The 25175-nt window shown below is 48.3% G+C and overlaps 1 protein-coding gene across 1 annotated transcript in view; it reads right to left on the bottom strand.

Moving 5' to 3' along the window:
* Positions 1-15297: 15297 nt before the first annotated feature.
* The window catches only part of LOC144180241 (neprilysin-1-like), a 32901-nt gene continuing 23023 nt past the window's right edge, over positions 15298-25175 (bottom strand). The window contains exon 7 of the mRNA XM_077708620.1: positions 15298-15633. Within this exon, the coding sequence (XP_077564746.1) occupies positions 15298-15633 (336 nt within the window). The remainder of the gene's footprint in view (positions 15634-25175) is intronic.

Genomic DNA, 25175 nt, shown 5'->3' with positions numbered 1-25175 from the left:
TAATGGGACGTACGTGGCGCCGTTATCCGCTCACTCTTACCACCCATCACGCTCTTCGCCGCACTCTCAATCCTTTCTTACTGAATTCAACGCAGGTTTGTCCAATGCAATTCAAATTTCCCGCCTTCGCAGTGCTCGCGCGCCCCCTGCCTGAAACTGCGCTAGCTGGAGTTTTGTTCTTTTTGTGCTTGCTTTTCCTCCCGCACGTGCCAGTGCTGCACTGCCACTTTTTTTCGCTTACTATCGTAAAAGCCAACCCAAAGAGCGTTCCTGACTCAAGGAACGCGGGCGCTGCCAGTTAATTACGCATATTTTACCTCAAATGTACCTACAGTTTCCTTGGAGCTAAACAACGGGGAAGTCTATGACAAACGCCAGCGGTTCACGAGTTTTTAACGCTTATGACTATATAAACGGGTTGGTTTTCGAAGCCTTTGGGTACGCCGCGACGACAGAACGCTGTGCGGCTCTACTTGGGTCCAGCGAGCGAGCTACGACGAGAAGGCGATCCCCTAAAATGCTCTTCGCTTAAAACGCGGCACGCCAAAATCGTTATCTTCTAACAACCGCGGGGTCATCCATAAAGGCCGCGACGGTCGTCTGAATGTGCACTAGCGCCCGCGAGATTTGGAGCGAGTATCGCATGATTCTTAAGCTTTTTCTTCAGCATACAAGTCGAACGTTCCTAGAGCTGTCTGTGGTTCAGCCGAAGCTATATACTGGTGCTCTTTGAGGGAACCGTGCTACCCCATCTGCAAGTGAGGGGGAACCGATGCAAACCTGGCGCGCCTGCTTGTGCATGTGACATACGGAAGGACATAGAGCATGCCACCTGCGCATGCTCAAAATTCACGGTGCGTCGCTGCATCGCTGTATATGCGGCATGACGCGGGTCTTGAACCGAGTGCTCAGTTGTGTCCTCGTTCGGGCCCGTGCCGCCTCGCACAGGCTATAAAATCCCTTTGTTGTTTTCGTGTGGCACATTTTTAAACCAAGTGTTGTGAAAGAACTTCACTGCGGCTCTCGTATATGTGACTCGCTATTCGTGCATATCCCCTCGTAATATCTATCTTTAGTTACTCATTTTAATGCGTAGCATTCTCTGCCGAGTACCCCTGCAGCCAGGACCGTGCAACGCCCTGCATTTCCACAAAAATGCAGACAACGCAGAAGTTTTACTTGTAATAGCTATAATAACGTGAATGAAGATTACCGGTAGGACGAAATTTTGAAAAAATAAAAAAGTAAGGAAAGTATGAAAAAATACAGAAAATGGACAACCTTGTAACGCTCGGTATTTTCACAATATGGCAGATTTCGCGAAAGTTAAAAATTTAATCGTTATAGTAGTTAAATAGAGATAATTGTGGGAACAAAGTTTTAAAAAACTGAATGAAAGAAAAATATAAAAATATTACGGAAACTGGCAAACCGTATAAAGACCTGGATTTCCACAATAAAGCAGATTTCGCGAAAGTTCAACCTGTAATAGGCCGAATAGGGTAAATAAAGGTAATTGGTCGAACGAAATTTCGAAATATAAAAAACTAAGACAAATATAAAAAAACAACACCGAAAATGGCGAACTGTGTAACGCCCCGAATTTTCACAATAATGCATATTTCGCGAAAGTTCCAAATGCAATCGTTATAATAGCGTAAATCGAGGTAATTGCTCGAACGAAATTTTGAAAAACTGAAAAATAAGACAACTATAAAGAAACCGTATAACCGCGAACCGCACAACGCCCTGCGTTTCCACAATAATGCAGATTTTGCGGAATTTCCACCAGTAATCATTCTTTCAGCGTAAATAGAGATAATTGGTCGGTCAGGATTTAGGAAACAACAACAAAGTTGGCTCTAAGGAACTCACACTCAAGACAAGCGACATAACAATGCTACGCGTTAGTACAAAATTCTCTGAATTTATACAGAATTCCTTTTTTTAACAGCGCGAAATACGCCATCCGTACTCTCCTGAGCCACAAAAAAAATCTTTTAAGTATCTCTCTCCATACTTAAAAACATTTTCTTGCTAAGTCATATTATGGAGAAAATTCTGGGGTTATAATTTTGTTTTCTCAAGCCATATCGCAGCGCAACAACGCTCCAGGGAACGATGGGAGCATGCTATAAAATCTTTACAAATAGCTTGAGGAGCCGTGCGTTGATTAATACAACAGTCACAAAGCGACTGACTTTAAATATAGAAAACGTAGGGCACAGAAAATATAGATTGTTCTCTTGGTACGTAATATAGACGAGACAGTAAACCTGCACAAAACAAGACTGTAGAACAGTTTTTTTTTTTGCCGCGCCCAGAAGTGTTTACATGCCACTCGGAACTATACTCAGTTAAAACTTAAGAACAGCAACGGAAGTTGCCGCTGTGCCTCATCACCGCAGCCGGATGTTACTCCGCGCGGTGCAAGTAGGGCGTTTCTGGGAATATTTTGAACATGGCGTGAGCCGTTTCCGTGATTTTTTGGATTTAATATACTTATAAACGACTCCAGTGACGACGGACAAACTGCGTGAGAAAAGGCAGACGATATAACGCATTCATATCCATCCCCTTTTAAAACGCGCACGCCTGTTGACATCCGGGTCCGTCTCATAGGCGGAGTGATACCGTACATGAGCTATTGCTGTTCTTAACTTATAGTATACTCTACGTTGTGTAGCGCGCTGCCGTCACTCCTAGGTTGCGTTTTCAAATTTAGACAACGCTTAATTTGGAACAGCTCCCCAGCATCGCAACCTGGTTTTGTTTTCTTGTGGTCCCCTTTTGACAAGACGAATTTTTTATAGAAACCTGTTACGTCAGCCTAGTAAAAACTGCACACTGCACTCAGCAACCTTCTGTTATACGCAGTGTCTCTTAAAGGAACTCTGCAGAATCTCCTGAAATCTGTCTGTAATGAGTTGTAAACATTGTAACCCGTGGAGGTTACCAGAATTGTTACGGTTTCCTTGATATCTTGTATAACTCGGTATTAATGGCAGTACTGAGTACAAGAAAACCGTTGCTTCCAAAGATATGCCATCAAGTAAAGTAAAATTTAGTTAATAAATTTAGAAATTTACGCCATGTCCCCCAAAACGCTCGAAATTTCGTGACTAGTGTTGCTTGGCTGACCATGCTAAATTGATGTGGAATTTTTTTTTAATTTTTTTCCTCATATATAGCGCAGCAATTGAGGTGCAATGGCTCGGCTCACCTAGCCTTTACCATTAAACGCATTCTCTCACTTTGGTACAGTCCAGTGCTTCGCAGGTGAGCCAACAGAGCTTTAGTCGCGCTTATCTACGTCTACTGTCTTGTTTTTGGTTTTTCTTGCCAGGGTAAGGTCTTATTGTGCCTATTTTCATAGTTGTGCTTACCCCAAACACAGTGGCATTACAGTAAAGCGCGTGTTCTCTCTGCATGCAGGAATGGGACGCATACGTTCAAGGCACCTCCGGGACAAAGCTACAAAACTATCTTGGAGAAAAGGCTTGACGGTGGTAAGCACTGCTAGCAATATTTGGTACTTAAGTAGGAAGGCTGCCTCATAACATAGCGCGCGACGGAATCACAACACGTGAAAATAAAAACAGTGATTTTAAAGACGATAGCCTTTCTGGGCTACGTAAACGCAGAAATTCTGGTCTGTCTGTCTGTCTGTCTGTATGTATGTATGTATGTATGTATGTATGTATGTATGTATGTATGTATGTATGTATGTATGTATGTATGTATGTATGTATGTATGTATGTATGTATGTATGTATGTATGTATGTATGTATGTATGTATGTATGTATGTATGTATGTATGTATGTATGTATGTATGTATGTGACTCGATTCGGCCACCCCGCCAGAGTGACACAGAAGCTACGCAATAGTCTTCTATACACACAGCCAAATCTAAACGTCAAAGTCCAGTGTAAATATTCATACTTGTCAACATTGTTGAACAAGAACAGGGCATTACACAAATATAAGGCAGGCAATCAATAGGTAAGTCATATTTGCAGTGTTCCTTTATTAAAAAAATTTCGGATACTTGTTTTTTTGCGACAGCAAACGAAATACTACATCAACTGCAGAAAACCTTCGCCTGCTTCCATGCTACTATAGCTCCTGGTGGCATTCAAGAAATCAAACAGCAACAGCAACCGAAGTTTCCACGTTCCGCTTAGAACCCTCGTGGACTAGGGCAACGCGATTCTATAAATGTCTAGTAGGGTGCTTCGATTCACGCACGCCTCCACCGTACGGCAGCGCTGTCATCGAGGCAACCGACTTGGAGCAGTGGAACGCAGTAAATTGAAATTCACTTGAGCAAACTTCCGCTTAGAACCCTCGTGGACTAGGGCAACGCGATTCTATAAATGTCTAGTAGGGTGCTTCGATTCACGCACGCCTCCACCGTACGGCAGCGCTGTCATCGAGGCAACCGACTTGGAGCAGTGGAACGCAGTAAATTGAAATTCACTTGAGCAAACTTATAGCGTGTTATCTCGGGAGGAACGAGACAGGAGAAGAACAGCATGAGAGGTGAGCGGAAGGAAAAGGAAAGCATATACTTGTCAGGGGCGCCAGTCAACTATCGTCTTTCGTCCACATTTACAACAAAAGAGGCAGATACGCGGCCATTTTTTGCAAACTTCTAATAGCAGTAAAGATGTGAAAGAGCCGCATGATTAACGCCAAGTGTCTGAATACCGGTGCTACGAACAGCACAAATGTTAAGAATGCGGTAGCATTTACCGGACGTGGAGAACCCAGTGGTTACGGGGTTGTGCTTCTGCGCCCAAGGACGGGGGTTCGATCCCGGCCGTGGCTCTCACAATGGTCGCCAGCAACGCTTTAAGTTATTCGAAAACGTCAAACGTTCCAAAACGGCAGTCAACAAGCGCGTCCAGCACCTATACAATGTGGCCAGTGCCCAAGCCAGGTATTGTTACGTGGCAGCAGGACGAATGAGGCGAACCATGGTGGGAGGTTGAAGAGCGGTCTATTGTTTATGAGGCGGCCATCATTGAGTCGGCGCAGGCCGCGTGCCTCCCCAACTCCACAGCGTCCTGTTTCACTGGTCGCTTTTTTCTCCCTCATCTTGTAACAATATAACGGCTGTACGCTCATCGGATAGCTTTAAATTTCCCTGCAGCAATGCCTACAAACACATTCCCTATTTACTCTGTCCCTTGAAGCATTTCGAAAGCTATCGTTATCTCCCGCACAGAGCAGCACTACTAGATTTGCTCGTCGCAGCCACGACTGGCTTTATAGATTGCGAAATATCCACTCCCGTCGATTCCGCATTCCCAATTTGTTGTTATTTGCTTGGTTTCAAAGCAGCGCTTTACTACTTTCGTCCAGCGGTTCCGCGGAAGATGCGTAAGTTAAACTTTTTACCAAAGACGCCCCGCGGTGACACACCCCTCGAAGCACATCGCCTAATTCGCCGGGCCGGCTTTCGGCGCTGCGCACAAGGCCTCGTTTTCAGTCGTTCTGCTCATATGAGCGGCGGCCGCCGCCGCGCTAGCGGCCGATCAGCTGGTCGGCTGGTCGGCAACCGCTCGGTCGACTCGGGCTACGTGACTCGTCTCGCGCCCGGCGAAGAGGAACGGCGCGTTCGCCGTGAATGAACGCCGCGTTCACCGGGCCCAATTTTGTGAGCGTTGCACGGGACCGAACGGCTTTGGGCCGTGGTCGGCAATAAAGCTACATCAAAGTTAAACCAAGTGAAACCAAGACTCAACCAGAACAAGCCAAGCTTTTGCTTTGCATACCCATGGTTAGCTGAGCTAACCCACAGCCATTTTTCAGTCATTTCATAAGCCACTGCACCGGCTGGCGTAGCATTCAATCCCCATTTATCCGCTGTACACGCATTTTCTAGGCCTTCCGTCGTTGTTATTTCGTCTTTCTCTAGGTCTGTTGTGTGCTGATTCACACTGGGGGAAGTGCACACCTTATGTGCCATCGACGGTGTGCTGAAATACGAGTTTTTATAGCAAAGCTGACTATGGCTAGGGTCCAGCAGATCGTCTCCGGTAACAGAGCGATGTAGACAAGAATCGTTAGCGAGTGTAGCGCCACGTTGCGGAGCCCACTCAAATCCCCGGGATCGTAAAACTGCGCTCTACACCCCCGGCGCATGGAAAAAATCATATAAAATTAAAAAAATAAAAAGGTCCTAGGGCCTTCATATTTTAATACAAGACGGCTTATATTTCCTTGAAAAAATTGGCTGCCGATTGCGATACTCCCTAATTCGATATTTGGGCGCAGCTGTTCAGGCAGCTCGTTTAGCAGCAGGGGCAGACGACGCAGTTCCACCAGTAGCGTTGCTCATTGCTCAGTAAGAACTGGCAGAGAGCGAATGTGCGCGTTTCACAACAACCGCTGCAGATGCGCACGACCGGTTGCGCCACTCGCAGTTCAGCACTCAGTCCTGATGGCTGCAGTTCGCAGGTGCAGCGCTCACTCCTGGGTTCTCTCGACGGTCAGCCTCTGCGGCGGCGGCGCGAAGTGCGTCTCAGGAAGGACCGGGAACTGCGTCTTAGGCCGGATTCATACTGTTGTCGCAACTGTCATAATATCTTTAAATAATGACGTCGTTTGATGTTTCAGCCAACCAAGCTGCGTGAAACGCCGTTTTTTTACATCTATAGCGCACGATACGGCTGTTATGACCTATGCTAAATCGCAAATTACCAACAAACGTGTTTTGCTTTGTGCACCCCTTGGACTACGACCCAGTCAAAGCTCACGTTGAGGCTCGGCACCGCAGCTTTGCTGGTCATCCTTCTTCACAGAGTGCAAGGGCACTAAATTTTTTGTGATCATTTCTTCTTTTCTCGTATCGAGAAAAGGGAAAAAACTGGCTGATTGCTCTGCCATAGGAATCAGTAAAACACGAAAGTGAAATGTGAAGCGAAATCTGCAGCCGAGCATGATTTGCGGGTCGGCTGCTGTGTTGTGGGTGTGCTTGGCAAGCGACGTCCTGCTGGAGGGTCGCTTCGGCAAAAGTGTACTCGCGTCATTTCCGTGACGCATATGACGTCAGTGAAATCTTGGTGTATCCCGGCGTAAAACACTGTCGTGTTAAAATATCAAACCCGAAAACGAACAACCCCAAGTATAACGTATTCGTTAGTACTAAAGGTTGCTTCCCCGCAAGAAGACCCTGTGTGCAGGAGAGCACCCTTTACAGGCCGCTTGCTTCGTTGCACTGGCGTCACTTCCGTGACAGATATGACGTCAGCTAAATCTTCGTGTATCCGGGAATAAAACACTTTCGTGCTAAAAAGAAACTATCTGACATTGGCGCACGCTCACCCTTTAACTGTAGGCTAAATGTGGTACCACGCACGCACGTTTGCAGGCTACTCAGCCTACCCGCGTTATTCTGAGGTGTGTGCGGTGTCGGCAATAATCACCCTTCCTCCATTATTTTGTTCTGTTCCTTCATAGGGGCGATTAAAAATGAACGCGGAATTGTTGTGAGAATGTAGGAGACGTCATTGCAAAAAGCTGATTTTGAAATTTTTCTGCGCAGCACCCGGTGTGGCGCTGTACGACCTGCTGTTCGTGGACTGCAACAACTGTAAGATTATGAAGCGCCGTGGAGGTGAGTATGCATGAGCATTTCTAGCGCGGAGTAAACAAGAAGATAAAAAAACAAGATCGCACACAATGGAATGTCCGTAGTACGCGAGTTATGCCTTTCTCGGCGACAGTTCGGCATCCCTAATTGCTTCCTAATTGAAGTGTAAGGGGTAAAGAAACGGCGTGCTCCTCGATTTCAAAGTCGCTACCTTTCAGCAACTGGTAAGTGCTTCTCCCGCTAGGAAAAAACGTGACCGACAAGTTCTCGTCATTTGTTGCGCCATTTGCGAAACTGCAGAACACGGGATTATGCGACGCAAAATAACAACGAAAAAAGGAGACAAGTTAAAGAAGTGTGACCTGGATCACCGGGGGTCGAAAGCTGCGCCCAGCCTTAGCGTTCCTAATTTGTACGTTGCAAAATGGGAATTGCGGACTCCTAACTAGATGCCACAAGCAAGACCGCATAAAACGGCCGCTTATCGAGGACTTCCTTCCCTCACGGGGCGCCCAGTCTTGTTCAGGGAGGGCTTGAGGCTCATCTTATAAGTTTCTCCAAGGAGGCGCGCCACAGTGCATGGCTGTGACACACCGCGGGACCAGACACCCAGATTCTTGAAATGACCCGGCAAATTTACAACATGTGGGAAAGGACCTGTGTCCTTCAAATTCCAGCGTTATGTGACATTTTTTGTAACCCGCACCCCCTCGTTTGAACCTTTTTCGCTGCCTCGGCCCTGGCGGGACTAAATTTTGTGACCTCGGCACGCTCACTGCTGTGAGTTTGAGAGCCCTGGTAAAGGTAGTGAGATCACTCTATTCTCGCTGAGGAGGTCGAAATGCTCCTCCACTGTCAGTTATTAAGATAGTAATCTTACTCCTACCTCAATTCTGCTCCTCACGCGACCCTACAGTCATGGCGGTTACGAAGATGATGATGGCGATGCTGGTGACTGAACGTCACACGAAAGGTTTTTTTTTTTTTCTGCGACCCGAGCATAGATTATTCTGCACGATAAAATAAGTAGCAGGACAATGCGGACAAACAGCTCTGAAGAGATGTAATCACCAAGTCCAGAAAAAAAAAATTTTATGAGACAGGGAGAGAAAAAAATTATTTAAACTAGCTCATTATTTAAAATAGCTAAACTGGAACTACCGGTCACCGCCTCCTCCTGACTGCCGTCAGGAGGAGGCGGTGACCGGTAGTTCCAGTTTAGCGGCGACCAAGGCAGGCCGTTTCATTGTACTTTTCTGTTTCTTCGGGTCTGAACCACCCGGAACTGCTCCCGATTGCTTGGCCGTGCGTATTAACGGAAAGAGATTTTTGTTGCGTGCACACGTGGTATGCATGAGGGCGTCCTTCAAGCCACGTGCAGGGAGGCCTTGTGGGATTGCTTGATTCAAGTTGTGGTGAATTAGGTTCAGTCTGGCATGACAACGAAAAGTCTTTGTTTGACTGAGGCGCCACAAGCGTTCTTCAGAGTGAGAGAGGGGAGAATAAGCCGGCAAGAATATGCACTGGGCGCGCCGGTAATGCGCAGTGATTTCTCTATACCTAAACAAGCTGTCTCGGCCCGATCGGTCTTCATGTAATGGAGACGAGGCTTTGGCCTGCTCCGACAGTGAGTTCTAGAGTTGCTTTGTTGGCTGCCTCGTTGCCCCCGCCTTGTACGGGTAGGAGTACAGACCAGCTCCACAGGGTTGGTAGGGAGATTTCCAACAAGAATTTAGAGCGGCTGAAGAGAGATGTAGTATGAGTTAATCTGACGTTGCTGCGAGTTGATAGCATTTTCAGTTATAATGTACACGCGTAATTAGAATATTTCCGGAGAGGAGCGGGAAATTTAAGGCCGTGGCGTAACTGGAATCGCACAGCAAATGTCGGCATCTTGCGTAGCAGTATGGCTGTGTGTCCGCGGGAAGTGCGCAGGCAGATGTCAAGAGAGAAATTTTTTTTATTGAAATGAAATAAACACAGAAAGGTCGGCCTGACGGTAGTATATCTGGCCAGCTATTCTGTGTGTGGGAAGGGAAAGTGGAGGAAAGATTGTGGATAGAGGACGTGAGAGATGAAGATGGCGGAGAAATAAATGAAGGGCTATGTATAGAAGATGCCTATACAGATACGGTGTATGCGTTAAAGTTAAGTCGGACGGGCCTCAACTACAATATCTCTGAGGCCGCTGCTGCGCAGAAATGTCAGCACAGCTTTAAATGCACTGTAGGAATGCTTCGCGTCTGGCCAAGGTCCCAGCAGCACTTCCTCCGACACCACACGACAGTCCAAACGGGCCAATGTTCTCACTAATTGTTCTCAAGGTTGCGCATAGCGTGTACAGTGGCAGAGAACATGCGAAATAGTCTCTGGTACATGGCATGTCTCACAGTCGGGGTCACTCGTAATGCCAATGAAGTGCTTTTAGCGACGGGTAAAGGCTACGCCAAGCCGTAGTCGGTGAAACAGCGTGGCGTAGTTTCGCTGAATACCAGGAGGTAACCGAAACTTGCAGTCGGGGTCCAGGCGGTGTAATCTTCTATGACAATCGTCAGGGTGGGACCAGTGATTCGCCGAGGCGTGGCGGAGAATGGTAAACAGAAGGGCGGTCGTGTCCGTCCTTGCGAAGGGCAGACGTACAACATCTGCATTTGCAGAAACCTTCTTCGCCTCCTGGTCAGCCCAGTCGTTACCAGCTAGCCCGCAGTGGCCTGGTACCCACTGAATGGTGAGGACATGTCCTTGTTGCAGTGCCAATGAGCATAATTCGAGTACTTCCGCAGCAAGGGCATAATAAGGTCCTTGCCTCATAACTCCGTTGAGGACCTGGAGTGCTGGCTTGGAATCACAAAACAGGGTAAAAGCTTGAGGTGATTCACGGGAGACTAAACGAATCGCCTCCCGTATGGCAACCAACTCAGTGGCAGTAGAAGTTGTCTTGTGGTCTAGTGTGAATCCTCGGGTAACGCATAAGCTTGGAATTACCACAGCCGCGGTGGACCCGGATGCAGTCACAGAGCCATCAGTATATACATGTACAGTTCCGGCGTACTTGTCTGTCAAGAACGCTAGAGTCAACTGTTTGAGGGCTATTGGTGGCAAAGAGGACTTCTTCCCAATTCCCGGGATGGAAAGGTAAATTTATGGTTTTGATAGTACCCACAGAGGATTCTGGGAAACCACCATTGGGGCGAAACCTGATGGGATCTTATGTTGGTGTTGCAAAATGGCTGCCGCAAAACTACTTCTCGAACACGTAGTAGGAAAAGCCGATAATGGATGGTGTTCATGCCTTGTGAAGCATCTAAGGTAGACTCGAAGTGGTTCGCCCAAAAGAAGTGCATCCATTGGAAAAACACGTGCCTCGGCAATTGTGCCCACAGTAGAGGTACATCGCAGATGTCAACGCGAACAACAGAACCGCTGAAAGCATTTCCCCAATACCTGGCAATACCAGAACTGTGTTCCTGGAATCTACTGTCGGTGCTAAAAGCATCACAAATTTTAGGTGGCCCATACGCTGGGGGTCGCAAAATGAGCCTGGACGGAACCAGGACGTTCAGATCTCAGTCGTTCATGCCATTCAGAACTATGCGCCAGAAGAGGAGGAAGAGAACTAAGGAAAGATGAGTAAAACCAGCAGATAGTTAATTTAGACCCATGGCTGTGGGAGGCCATCTTAGTCTAGAAGTTCTAGGCGGTCGCTGCCAGGCGGGCCCTTTTGACAAACTTTAGCTAATTACTGGGGTTTGGTTTAGCTAGCACGACTTCTTACTGCTCACGAATGTGGGAGGAGATGGGGTGAGCAAAGGAGAGCACTTTTAGGTTATGTGTGTGCAGAGCTGGAGACAGAACTTGTAGGTGGCGGAGTAGAAGGTGGGGGGATGGCGTGCAGGAGGGTGCCGGGTGGGTGGGCTCGTTTGAAGGCGGGGGTCGGTGGTGCTCGACTTTCTTCTTCGCAGGCATCAAGTGCGTGCTGTCGGTGAAAGAAGCTGTTCTGCGGAAGTACGTGCAGCACTGCCACTTCGTGTACGACCTGCTGTGCGGACCCGCCACCAAGTACCCGGTCTCGGACGCCAGCTGCCTCGACGGGACCAAGTGGGGCTAACCATCTACTCAGCTCTAAGACGTCTCTGGAAGGCGTTGCATGGTCGGAGCGCCCGCAATACATCTGGAGGAAATAAATAATGTATGTGGGCAACAGATAAACGGTTTCTCGTTGGTTGCTACTTACCCACGCACGCTTTACGCACGCAATCAATGCTCCGTCGTCTTGTCTGTCTTATCATGTCCACTGACGGGTCATTATTCTCGGTGGCGCCACGTTTAAAAAATTAAAGCAGTTCTACTAAACGCGAAAACTGTCACGTCCGGAGAAGTGATACCTTAGGGGGCTGTGGCACCCTTTCTTCACTAGTTTCTGCATCAACCTGGCGCTGGCACCAAAATTAGTCAAGGAAGGGCGCCGAAGCCCCTGAAAATGCCTATAACAAAACACTGGATGAAGTTTTTGTTAATTTGTGGCAATTATTGCGTTAATTAATGATTTTTTCAGTAATTTTATGTTACTGTGTATATATTTGCGGCCTCTATGGCAACGGCGCAGCGCGAAGATCACCAGCGACCCTTTGCGTAAGAGGAACTTGTGCCTGTGTGGCCCAATGGGATTGACATCGGTGTCGTAATCCCGACCAGGGGAAGCGGTGATCTTTTCGAGGCCCCTTTTGGGTATGTGATGCTGCGTCACGCGTTAGTACGGTGACTAGATACCGTGACCCAGGTCGAACTGCGACGTAAAACCGAGCCCCTAAAATTCTCCGCACTTAAACACTTCTTGTTCAAGCAATTGGTTGTCAGGCATGCGCTAGTGTACCTACGCGGGTTCAAGATTCAACATGGCGATTCTGCATGCGTGTGTACGCACTAATCGCCTGTCCTCACTTTGAAAAATTTGAATTGCTATTGGTACTTGTAAAGGTGTTTATTTTATAAAAGAACGCTGATAATAGTGTCTTCATTGAACGTATAGTCGGTGCTCGACTGAGGAGCAAGATACCAAGAGATACCGGTTCCGCCAAAGTGCAACTCTACACGTTCGATGTCATACCATGGTGTGCAGGTCGCCCTCGATAGTCCCCGGCTGGATCACTCTTCAAAGAAAGGTCGTCTGTGCACGGATTCCTCGTTGAACGATTTCCGGTCGAGGGCTGTTTGTTTCCGTGGTCTGATAGCCCACCTATCTCACGGTTAGGGGACCGGAGAGAGGGGGGGGGAAATCTCCACGCTGTTTCTCCGGAACCCATGTTAGTTGCGCTGACGTGAGGTCTGAATTTAAGAAAAAAAGTTTGTCGCGGGAATCTACAAAAATTACGATTGGCTGATTTGTCAGAGTCACTGCATCTAAATAGATTTTCCGTCTGTCCGAGAACCGGCTGTCACTATGCATGACCGACGACAAACCGCGCCATTCAAAACACAAAAAACTGTGGTTGATTCCTTTGTAATAAAAATCGGTAAAACACGAAAGTATAATGTGAGCGAAATCTGTCTTGTGGGTGTGCTTGGCGACCGACGTCTTCTTGGCGGGTCGCACGGCATAGGTGCTACCACTTCGGTCCTGCTTCGTGGCGTGTACGGCAGACGGTCGCGTTGCGACGAGCTCAGCTTGTCTGGCGCAAGACGCAGAGTTCGTAGCTTGGATCGTGAACGCGCGAATGCATTCCGCTTCCCGCTGGCGTTGAAAGGAATGAAAGGTCAAATACTGAGATTCATCTTTGTGGCGACAGGGCTGTGCGTTCCACTTCCCGTGCCTCTCAATAGTAGAGACCAACCTTATTATATGCTGCGGTATACAAGGTCTTATACATGTGATGCCTGACAAATCATCATAATACGAAGCACCAATTATACAAGAATTGCTACGAACTCGTAGAAAACTAATGTTTCAAGTCAAGTACTGTTGAGAAAGCCGCGTGGTATGCGAAACAATTTTGAGCCGACTTTCTGCTGCTCGATAAAACGATTTCGAGCCGATTCTCTGCTTTTTGATGGTTTAACATGACTTTTTCTATGAAGACAACAACTGATAACAAAAAAATATCTGCATGCATTTTGTCAAATCAACATGTCAATAAAACCGAGCTGAATGAGCAATATTAGATAATAAACTCCCAGTGAGTGCTAAGAACAATTTCATCAAACATACGCGGGCTGTAAAATAATGTGCCGCTTGATAAAAGGGTGCTCGATGAAATTGGCACCTCTTTTGATAGCGTTCTATACAACCACGTTCGCTGAACCGTCCGGCTACACCAAAAGCTGCGTTTCATTCTTGCCGAGTATGGGAAATTCGCGAAAGCCATCATCAAGTGCACTTCAGCAACGGGTGGACTGAAACAGTGGTACCAGTTGCGTCTTGAAACTATACACCTGTAGAGCAATCTGAGTAAAATCCAGCAAGAAATTGGAACGGAGGGAAAACAATGTAAAGAAAAGTGCCAAAATTTGATAAGCTTTAATCCAATGTAAACACCTCCTAGTGCCTTGCGAAGAAAGGCAGGCTACATTTTATAAGCGCGGAGTGCGTGGCTGTAATAGGTACATAGTTTGGACCTCCATCCACTTGATCCATCTACTGATCCGCTTTATAAAGACTCCGGTAATCTTACGCTCGTAGACAAGCAAAAAACACCTAGTAGATAATCAAGTTCCTTATAGACGGTATTCGTCGAGAAGTTTAGCGGTCAATTTCTTCGCTTGGCAACGCTGGAAACGGCCACAGACATGGCCGATGCGCCACGGACACGGCGCGGCTTAAGCCACTGCGCCCGCACGCGAAGAAAAACAAAAACACCGGCGTGCGTCATCTGCTCCGTTCCAATCCGATTCTAAATGGTGGCGTCAAGAGAGATGATGTTAATCGCACTCACATTGAACTCGAGGCAATACTTTGCGTTCGGAAGAGTTTGTAACGTGAAACACGGTCATGTGCTTCACAGTCGTGCTTAGCATGGACAAGTACCGCCCTCCCGCAGAGCCCGACGTAACGAGTGACGGCGCACTCGCCCGGTTGCATGGAGGAGGGGTGCCTGATCTGCGGGCCGTGCGCACAACGTCGCCTAGCAACAGACGCTTGGCCACAGATATGGCGGCGCACTCGTATGGTTGCGTGCATGCATTCCGCGTCATTGAATACCGGCTATACGCTCCTATAAGATAATGTGATGCTAGCCTGGCTCCAGCACAACGATCTTCCCCTGAATACTCAGATACTCAGACTGCATTCGCGTATCGGGTAGGCACGGCGTGTACTTAACACTGCATGTGCTATTCGCGCGACAGAAGCAAATGACAAAATTGTGCACATGCTTCACAGGAGTGTTAACAACCCATTTATTATCTTTAATTTTAAAAATGTAAGGTTTTTATGGTTTTATTACCAAGATCGTTCATGTAGTTGAACCACCAAAATGGGGTTGACGCCAAAGAAAATTTGTTACTTTTGCGTAACATTTTGAGAGTTTCTATCAAGCTTTCCCCCAAAAAAGTTAGATTGTATCAGAAGCGGGAGGTCAATTTACATCTAACTAATGCTTTTCATAGACCAACAGTAACTGTAAATGCAGAAATATTAGAGTCGCTTTGAAACGTACATTCAGAAACTGTCCTCACGTATTGTGTGCTTGAAAAGCTCACTAAAATCGGCACTTTGTCGCGGGGTTCATTCTAGAACCGGGCGGACAAGCGAAGGCGACTTCAAAGCCAGGCGTGTTCATCGCAGGCACGTTGCAACGGGCCCGCTTGGACGCGTAGCCGGAGTAGCCGGAATCACGCGACGGGACGCCACGCGCCGCGCACCATATGGTGCACCGGGCAACGAAAAAGAGCTGGTCGGGAGTCAGCGCCAAGGAACCCAGGGTGCGGTGTTCCGAGACCGGTAGTGCCTTGTAGGCCGCGTACGACACCACCGATGCCACGAAGTCGGCCATGTACTCGGAAGGCTCGAGGTCTGTGATGTTCCAGCCACTCGCCTACGCCGATTGAAGAGGTAAAAACGTGTGGAATCATTTAAGGTGGCGGCTTTAGCATAACTTGAGGAAAGTGGCACAGCAACAGATTACAATTAGCGCTCATATGGCTTTACAACATCTTTCACAGCCTGTACGCGCGGGCCACCCAACAAACTGGCCATCGTGAAAGCACGATAAAAGAAACGTTTAAATTAGGGCGTGGCGTCAATTAAAACTTTTAATTCGATTAAGTGACTGGCTTTAGTCAATAACAAACCGATTGTTCGGGTGCGTTCATCTAGAGGAGAAGGCCTAAAATACGGTTGCTTATCGTCAGATTGTCTCTGCTACTGAATACGAGTCATTTTCAACAATTAATTCTAATTCGTCTAGTGCAGAGAGAGAGGAATTTTGTCGATTCGATAAAATTTCTGACCTCCTCTACTGGCCGCCTCTTTCTGGCCTCCTTTTTGTAGTCAGTTAGTCGATGCATCCAACACGTTTACGAGAATCTTGAAAAAAAAAACAGAGGACTTCAAGAAGACAACTTCCATTTTCTGAGATAGGCACTAATGAACTCCGAAATCAAATGTCCAATGCCTAGCGTCAAATAAATGAGATGCAGGATACTAAGCTTGACATTTTCCCACGAAAAGCCGTTGAGATCGCCCCCACTCTTGTTATCTATGCAAGCACCAAACAGCATAAAATTGCGACATGACACAGGCACCACCAATAAACTAGAAGTACTGGCAGTTTACACAACCAACTGTATCGAAGGCCAAGATCCCTGTAATGGTAGTACATTCTACGTGGTGAGGCAGGGCGGTGAAGAGCGTGATGGGTGGTAGCAGTGAGCGTATAACGGTGCCACAGCCCGTTATGGTGAATCACTGCTCTGCACTTCGGACAGCTTTCACGTTTAGTGGAGCGGCTTTAATTTTTAGACAGCACGCGGACAGTGGACACACATTCACTCCCAAACCAGAAATGTCCCAGCCAAACGCGTTCAGAGGCCACATCAACAGCCCCCTTCCATTGTTTGTGGTATGCGACGTAGTTTCAAATCAAGAGCACATGGTATGCCTATACCCCACTCCATATAGAAGCAATAACCGCAGAGAATGGCTGACTAAACTGGCTACGCTATAGCAGGAGCTAACAATGGTGGACTTTGTTCAGGAGACCATGGGCACCACGGTAACCAGCACAAATCCCTTGAAGACTCAGCAATTACGAAATCAACTGCAACTATGAAGTTTATTACACCGACGGTAACCCAGTTGATGAGACGCTTCGTATTGGAGGGCTCAGGATTAATTTTGTACATACGGGAAGCTTTGACGCCCGCCTAAATCTCGACACAAGGGGCTTTTCGCGTCTCACCTTCATCTGAAAAGCGGCCAGCGCGGCCGCGATTAAACCCACGTCCTTGGTCTCAGCAGCACAACGCCTTAGCCACTGAGCCACCACGGCGGGTAGCAAGGAGGCAATAAAGTGGCCCCTTATTATGAAGAGGCTATAGCAAGAAAGGCAAATACCGTATTCTTGCTCTCTCTGACGCATCCACCCACTTTTTGGTCGAGCTCTGTATTAAAACAAAATAAGTGTTTTTAGAAAAATAAAAGCCTTATCGTTGTTGCGGCTTGACATGTAGCCTGTGTAACGAAGACCAGCTGTACCAGCTGCAGCAGGACTGCGAAATCAACGCGTAATACGTTGCCAACCATCATGGCTGAACATGCCTAAACGGGGCCTTTTTCGCAGAGTATGAGAAGTTAGTTGAGCTTTCAGCAATATTGCTATTCAAACCTAATCGCTGTAGAAATTTACTGAACATGCGTAATACATATCGAAATATTTTTGTTGCATTGTATATTAAGCAACATCAATTTGGGAAAAAACGGATGATTCAGCCAACGGCACTGTACTGACAACATTGCGTCAGGTGATTCTCCTGCATGACCTGTTTGTATACATCTTCGTTCCATGTTTATCGCATATTTATGATGCGGACGGTGCCGTGATGGTGTCGCCGACGGCTGTGTAAATGGTCCCTTAGAGTGGCCCAACCAGTTGAAGGGAACACTTTATACCGAATTTCGCCTGCGTATGGAACCAGAAACGAGTATTCATTGAGCCAAGTGCAATGCATACGCATGCACACTCGAAAAGGAACAATGAAATCTGTGGCTTGCATAAGCCATCACCTTTAAATTCAGGTTTTTAATTGCTTACCCCAAACCCCATCTGGGCTATAAGACGCGCTGTTGTGGAATGCCAGTATTTCTCGAAACAACCCAGAAAACTTGAGCGTGCGCGGATATTTGCCGCGGAATTACAGCAGATTGCGTATTGCACCAAAAACAGCAAAGCCTGTTTATATCAAACACGGATATATCGAATTATTGCCTATATCAAACCCTCGTAGAATTCTGATAAAAATTACATGCATTTTAAACTTTCTATATCGAACGTGATTTTGCCACCAATGGATATATCGAACTCTCCCGCGCCGGATTTTTTGCTGTCCTGAGGCATGCGACAAGCTTTTCCTCAATAGCGAGGCGAAGCTAAAGTTTGCCGGGCGAGGGAAGCGCTGCCCTCTCCCCTCCGGGGGAGTACGCGGCGGCGGCCGCCGCTTTGACACGTGCTTTTTCCGCTGCGCGCGTGCGGCATTTTTCGCGCTAGGAAGAGGGCTGGGCAAAATTTTTTTTTTTACTTATGAAACCATACGCGTAAGCACGTGTCCAGCAAGTTCGGTTTAAACGTAGAGTAGTTACTGAGTTCATTTTTCTCGACGTTTGTCTTGTCGTCTGATACAGACGCGCCGCCTGCTTCCCGCCGCTCGACCGGCGGACTGCCCCGACGATTTTAAGGGGGGAAACGCGTTGTTCGGCGGTCGTCGGTTGCTCTTTTCTTCTGCAAGGCGACACCTGTTCAGCTTGTCACAGCGTACTTTTCCCTTGTTTGTTACTCCCTTCGCGTGCTCGCGCTTCGAACATCCGGACTTTCTGGACTGCAGAAACACTGAGGCTTGCAAGAAATGTAGGATAACCGTGATTGATTATGGTTAATAGGTTATTTCTTACTCTTGAAATAATCAGCTGCATCTTATAAAAACGCATTAGAGAGGCACACGCTAATTAAGGGGTGCGCTGACAGCGCCGCATTTCCATTTTACTTGTCCTTGAAGAAATGTTTGTTCGCAATGTTTGTCACCCGCTTGGAGTACAAGTATGGGTTAGCGTGACAGTTCGCGGAAACAACATAACAGCCTGTGGCGTATAACTTTTAATTACTATTAATACGCAGAATTTGGTGTATAACTCTTTTAATTACCAGTATTTGTAAATGCGGGAAAAAAACGAACAACGCAGCAATCCCGTCCAGAACACAAGTCACAGTGACAAGACGGACCAGAGCTACAACAGCTAGGTAAATCGCTAGAAACTATTTTTTTTCACCCATGCAAAATGTCAACCTATTGTGTTATATATGAACGATATCGTACGGCACCAGCTAAACAACTCCGAAGTTCATTTATTATAGCGGAAAACAATCATTGGCAGCATGCATTAAAAAAGTGTAGAGTGGAAGACTTGTTAGAACACTAGTTCGCATTTTCAAAGCCGGGTAATGTAAACTGAAAGCATACAGATACAAAAAAAAATATGCCAACTTATTTCACCTTTCGAACCGCAGTGATCCATGCTTACCGTCTACCCTTTTGGTGCGCTTTCGCGGGGAATATGCAGAATTTAACGAATGGATCCTCTTCTTTCGCCTTGTTACTGTCGTGGCAGCTGACCATGCAACAATATGGGGGGTTTGCTTCGCTTTCAGTTTCGTCTTTTCGTTTCTCGCTAGTGAGGAGTGTTCCCGCCGCCCTTTGTACGTGCTGGCTTGAGTGGCTCGCGTAGCCGGCGGTCGCTTTGTTCGCATTCGTGAGTAGGAGGCTGGAGGCCTCAGGCGGTGCGGGAGACAGCGCGAGCAGCGCATGCACTTGCCAGACGCGGAGGAGCGGGCCGGGGGGCGTCTGCTTAGGGCGCTGAAAAGCCGTTCACCAGACGCAGTCGTTTCGCGATGACTGAGGTGGTTAGACCAGCCAAGGGCCGCCCACAAGAGCACTCTTTATCCCGTGAAACCGCCGGGGCGCTCGGCCGTTCGACTGGCGCGTAGCAGACCACGCGTCTCTAGCAGACGACAAGACAAGCACCGGCAAAAATGGACCCAGTAGCTACTCTACGTGTAAACCGAACTTGCTGGACACGTGCTAATGTGTATGCTTTCATAAGTCGAAAGAACATTTTACCCAGCCCTCTTCATAGCGCGAGAAATGCAGCACGCGCGCAGCGAAAAATTGGCCGCGTATCTGCTCCTTTCGTTGCAAATGTCGTCAAAAGACGATAGTCTTTATCGACTTTTGCCAAGTAAATGCCTCTCTTCGCTTTACCGCTCACCTCTCATGTTGTTCCTCTTGCGTCGCGCTCCTCCCAAGGTAAAGTCACCAAAGGTTTGCTTAAATCATTTTAAATTTCCCGCGTTCCACTGCTCCAAACCGGGTGTCTCGATGCGAACGCTGCCGTACGGCGAAGACGCGCGTTAATCGAGGCACCCTACTTCAACGTTTATAGAACCGCGTTTCCCTACTCCACGTGCGTTGCAAGCAGAACGTGGAAACTATCTAGTGGAACCTTGCGTAACTGTTGCCGGTTGATTTCTTAAAATGGCGCCAGAAGCTATAGTGGCGCTGGCGACAGCAGGCGACGGCGGAGTGAATTCTTTTTTTGCAGTTGATGAAGTATTTAATTTCGCAAAAGTCAAGCAGGTTTGATTTTTTATAAAGGAACGCTGCAAATATCACTTCTGTATTGATTTGTTGACTCATATTTGCGTAATGTCTTGTTCTTCTTCAACAATGTTGACAAGTATGAACATTACACCGGACCAAGACGGGTAGATTTAGCTGTGACTATATAAGACTATTGCGCAGGCATTGTTTTGCTTTGTCCGGGTGGCTGAATCCAGTCACAGACAGACAGACGGACAGACATACAGACACACAGACATACAGACAGACCAAAATTTATGGGTTTAAGTAGCCCAAGAAAGACTATCGTCTTTAAAAAGCACGTGCCGAAGCGGCGGCCGCCCCGGCGTACTCCCCCGGAGGGTGAGGTCCCTAGGGACCTTACCGAAGGGGAGAGTGCAGCGCCACCCGGCGATCGTTCCGGAGCCTATACAGCGGCACGTAGCGGTGGCGCGGGTGGACTCCCGCGCGAGCTCGCGCGCGTCCAAACCGGCCACATTGGGCGCTGCGGGCTGCGGTGTCACCGATCTTCAAGTCCGCGCCACACGCTGTCCGCACTTGCTTCGAATGCACTTTATAAGCGACCCCAAACCATCCACCGCCGGCGGCGGCGTCGGCGGCGGCGTCGGCGGCGTCCGCAGTGCTCCTCCATATTTAAAAAAGAAACAGCATCCGGCGCCAGGTTTCGATCCGAGGACAGGTTTCGATCCGAGCCAGGTTTCGATCCGAGGTGTACACGTGATACTACAAACCCGATGGAAGAGATGGAAGAGAAGGCGGCGAGGCGGTGGGCTGCGGGGGCCGAGCGCAAGCGCCGCAAGCGGGCCGACAACCGTGCATTCGCACTTTCACATTCTCCCCCTCGGGGAAATGCGGGGGAATTTTTTCGTTTGTATCCATGCTTGTCTGAGTTTGTCTCCGCTCTGTCGTGATGGCTCCGTGGCCAGCGTGAAAAAACGAGCGACACTGACGTTCGCAACGAAACTGGAAATTATTAGGCTAGTTGAGAAGGGGAAAAGAAGTCCAGTGTCGCCGGGACGTACAAGATTCCGCGAAGCACATTGAGTACTATTTTCAACGGGCAGCGGGCAGCGGTCTTGTGCTTGTCGACTGTTTAGATACCGTGGAGCAAGCAGTCACGAGCAACGCGTTGCGATCCAAGAAGCAGGCTACACTCACGGAGTTCTTTCGCCCCAATAAATGATTGTTTTATTTTTGAGAAAGTGTCGCATTGGTGGTGAACGGCAGGGTGGTAAGAGCTGAGCGATAGCTCGTGACTCCGACGGCAGGATTGCTCTCAGGTAAGTTTTTTTTTTTTTTGCTTCACTTTCTATATCGAATTTTTGCTATATCGAACTATTTTACAATCCTCGCGCTGTTCGATATAAGCGGGCTTTACTGTAAGCTGCATATTTGTGACAACTGAGGAAAATTTGCTCAACGCCACCCAATGGTGACCTAAAAGGACGCAGTGTCAAGAAATCCCCCTAGTTCCCTGAACAACCAGGGTTAAAGTATGGGCGCAGTCACCTCGCCGTGTTGCTGCTGTAGACAGGCAATCCGGGCGCCGACATGCCAGAGCGCTCGGTTAGAGATCCGCTCTTTGCTAACGCCGCTCGCGTCCGGGTTGGCTGCATTCGGGTCGTAGGCATGTGTCATCTCGTGCGCCATTACCTGCGCAAACGTACGCATTTTGTGGTTGACAGGAAACGGGAAGACGAGGAATCAGATGTTACTGCCCGGTATTTGCGTTAAACCGTTATTTTACGTGCTCACGTTGGTGACTGTAACAAGTGTCTTCACGAACCCCTGACCCACTGCAAGCACATGTCCAAACATGAGTAACAGTACAATCGACCTTTGATTTCCGGAATGTTATGTGCCACTGCCAACCGTCACTTGAAGTCGGGCGTTTTACGCACCTTCAACGGTTTAGGACAACCAGTCAAAGACAAGAAATAAAGTTTTGAAACTACTCAAAGGTCCGCAAACAGATTGGCAGAGTGTTTATAAAATGAAAATGTCATAACCTACATCAACTGTACAATATTCTATGTTCTAATTATATAAAAAGCTGTTATTAAACAGTTATTAAGCATATTTCAATATTAGGTGAATTCAACACAGAAGCCCTAACACAATCTCCGTCCAGACATACAGCGATTACGGCCGGTTTCTAATTTGTGAAATTTTTATGTCGTGTAAAATAACTGTCCCAGTTTGCATTTTTGTGTTCATGAAATTAAGAATATCGAAATGTCTTTTTTCGCAGAAAAAAGGACTGATTAACCATCTGGGCTTTTGTTGGCTTCTTTATCGTTGAGTTTGCGTTCTGCCTTCATTCAACAAGCCCCCTATTCCCAATTATGAAAAGCTACGTGCATACCAAGGACCTCGGGTGCGGAAGTTCTGAAGCTACGCAGCATCAGTACGTTCTTCGCGGTCCTAGTACTCTTGACGGGGCGCAGACGACCCAGTCACGGCCGCAAATAATACAGTGGAGATACCCTTGTGATGCATGCAAAGAAATCGTATGAGAGAAACGACTACCACAACAAGACACGCCGAAGGAAGATGACAACAAAGAAGAAGACGCAAGGCACGCGGCGCCAACGTCATCGACAGACAGACATTGAACTTTATTAGGTCCGGAAGGTCTAACCTAGCGGCCCAGAGGACCGTCCAGAGCAGACGCGGTCCGCACCTGCGCGGGTGGCGGGAGGTTTAGGACCTCCGCCCTAACGTATAGCCTTCTGGACAGCCCGGAGTTGTGTGTAGTAGTCTTTTCTGTGGAGCGCCATGATCCATTCTTCCTCTGTGATGAGTTCGGCGTCTTCTTGTAACGCCGGGCACTGCCATAGCATATGGTCTAAGTTACAGTAAGCTGCGTCGCAGAGAGGACAGTGAGGGTCAATGTCCGGGTGAAATAAGCTAAACCGGCTCCCGACACCGCCTACGGTGCCAAGCGCTCGCGACCACGGCACGAGCTCTCGCCGTCCACCAGCCAATAGGTAGATCCTAGCTTTGGATGTACGTGGTGCCTTTGACAACGTCACCCATGAAGCCATCCTCAATGGACTGAACACCACACGCTGTGGCCAGCGCACCCTCGACTATGTAAGGGCATTTTTAGCCGACCGAACTGCCGCAGTCCGACTCGTATCACTGACCTCCCCAAAGATCCCCACACTCCCCAACGTATCCCTACACGGTTTGGTTATCTCCCCCTTATTGTTCAATATTTCCCTTTTAGATCTGTCTAAGCAGCTTTCGGGAATCACTAACCTGCGCCATGCTCTCTACACGGATGATCTTACCTTCTGGATCACCAAAGAGTCATCCGGTGCCCAACAGTCCGCTTCACAACAAGGGGTGGACACCGTCCTCAACTACCTCGCACCACGCGGCCTCACCTCTGACCACTCGAAATCAGCCCTTCTCGTCCTTTGTGCACGTACCCGTGGAAGACCTCCAGACCTGGCACCGGACCCTCAGGTCATGATTCACCGGGAACCCATCCCGCAAGTGAAGACATTACGAATTCTGGGAGTAAGCTTCCACGCAGATGGATCTGGAACGGCACTCCTACCCCAACAACACTCCACAATATCACAACTCTCCCACCTCATCCGTCGTATATGCATGCACAAACACGGTCTCAAAGAACAAGTCACGTGCCAACTTGTGCAAGCCTTACTGCTCAGCAGGCTTACATATGGCACTCCATTCGTCCAAATTTGACCCCAAGAACACTCCAAATTGGATGCTCGTATCCGTCGAGCCTACAAGACAGCCCTGGGACTACCAGCTTTCACTTCCACCAACAAGCTCCTTCAACTTTGCCTACATAATTCGCTCTCCGAACTTATAGAAGCCCAAAGAACCAGCCAGCTCTCTCGCCTTACGCTCACCCCTACAGACCATACAGTCCTCCAGAATTCAGGCCGTCCTATACCAGAACCCCATGAAGCACTACAGCCGATACCACCTCATATATGGGCCACCCTCAAAGTCACCCCAAATCCCACAACAAATGAATACCGAGTACAATAAAGGACGTCGCAACGCTCGTGTTCGCAACCTACATCAGAAGTACTCATCGGACAACGACACCTGCTACACCTACATCGCTCATTAACCTTCCCACTCAACCCTAGCGGTCACCGACACCAACGGCACCTTATACACTGCGGCCACTTACTACCCCCTATGCCATCTGCGGCGGAAGCTACGATAATAGCCCTAGCAGTGCATACAGCAACGTGCGACCACCTCACAATTACCACCGACTCGAACCAAGCCTGTCGAAGATACCTCCTAGGAAGAATTCCTCTACCTGCCCTCAAGCTTCTACAAGCCCTAGTATCCCCTCCTAGCCTAACCATCGTCTGGACCCCAGGTCACGGCTCCCTCCCCGGGAACAAGCAGCCCACGCTGCGGTTCGCGCGAACTCCATTACCGGGCGTTCCCCACAAGGCCGGGAGACTTGGACACCCTGACAGACACGCTATAGAAACTACCAGCCACATACTCCAATATCTCAGCGCACAATCCCCCCCCCCGCCCCCCGCCGAGAACACCCTCCTCCACACCCTGCACTCACCAACGAAGAATCCCGCATCTGGCGACGTCTCCAAACAAATACATTCTACAATGGCACCAACCTGTCTCATAAATCCCCCAGCCGTTTCACCTACAACTGTCCTGACTGCCACACCCTAGCCACAACCCCCCACCTCGTGTTCTTCTG

The sequence above is a fragment of the Haemaphysalis longicornis genome, unplaced genomic scaffold (genome assembly GCF_048455015.1).
Source record: "Haemaphysalis longicornis isolate Haplotype H1 unplaced genomic scaffold, Haemaphysalis longicornis Haplotype H1 scaffold_4, whole genome shotgun sequence".
Classification (NCBI taxonomy): Eukaryota; Metazoa; Arthropoda; class Arachnida; order Ixodida; family Ixodidae; genus Haemaphysalis; species Haemaphysalis longicornis.
The sequence above is the reverse complement of the archived record's forward strand: the minus strand, read 5'-3'. Positions and strand labels throughout refer to the sequence as shown.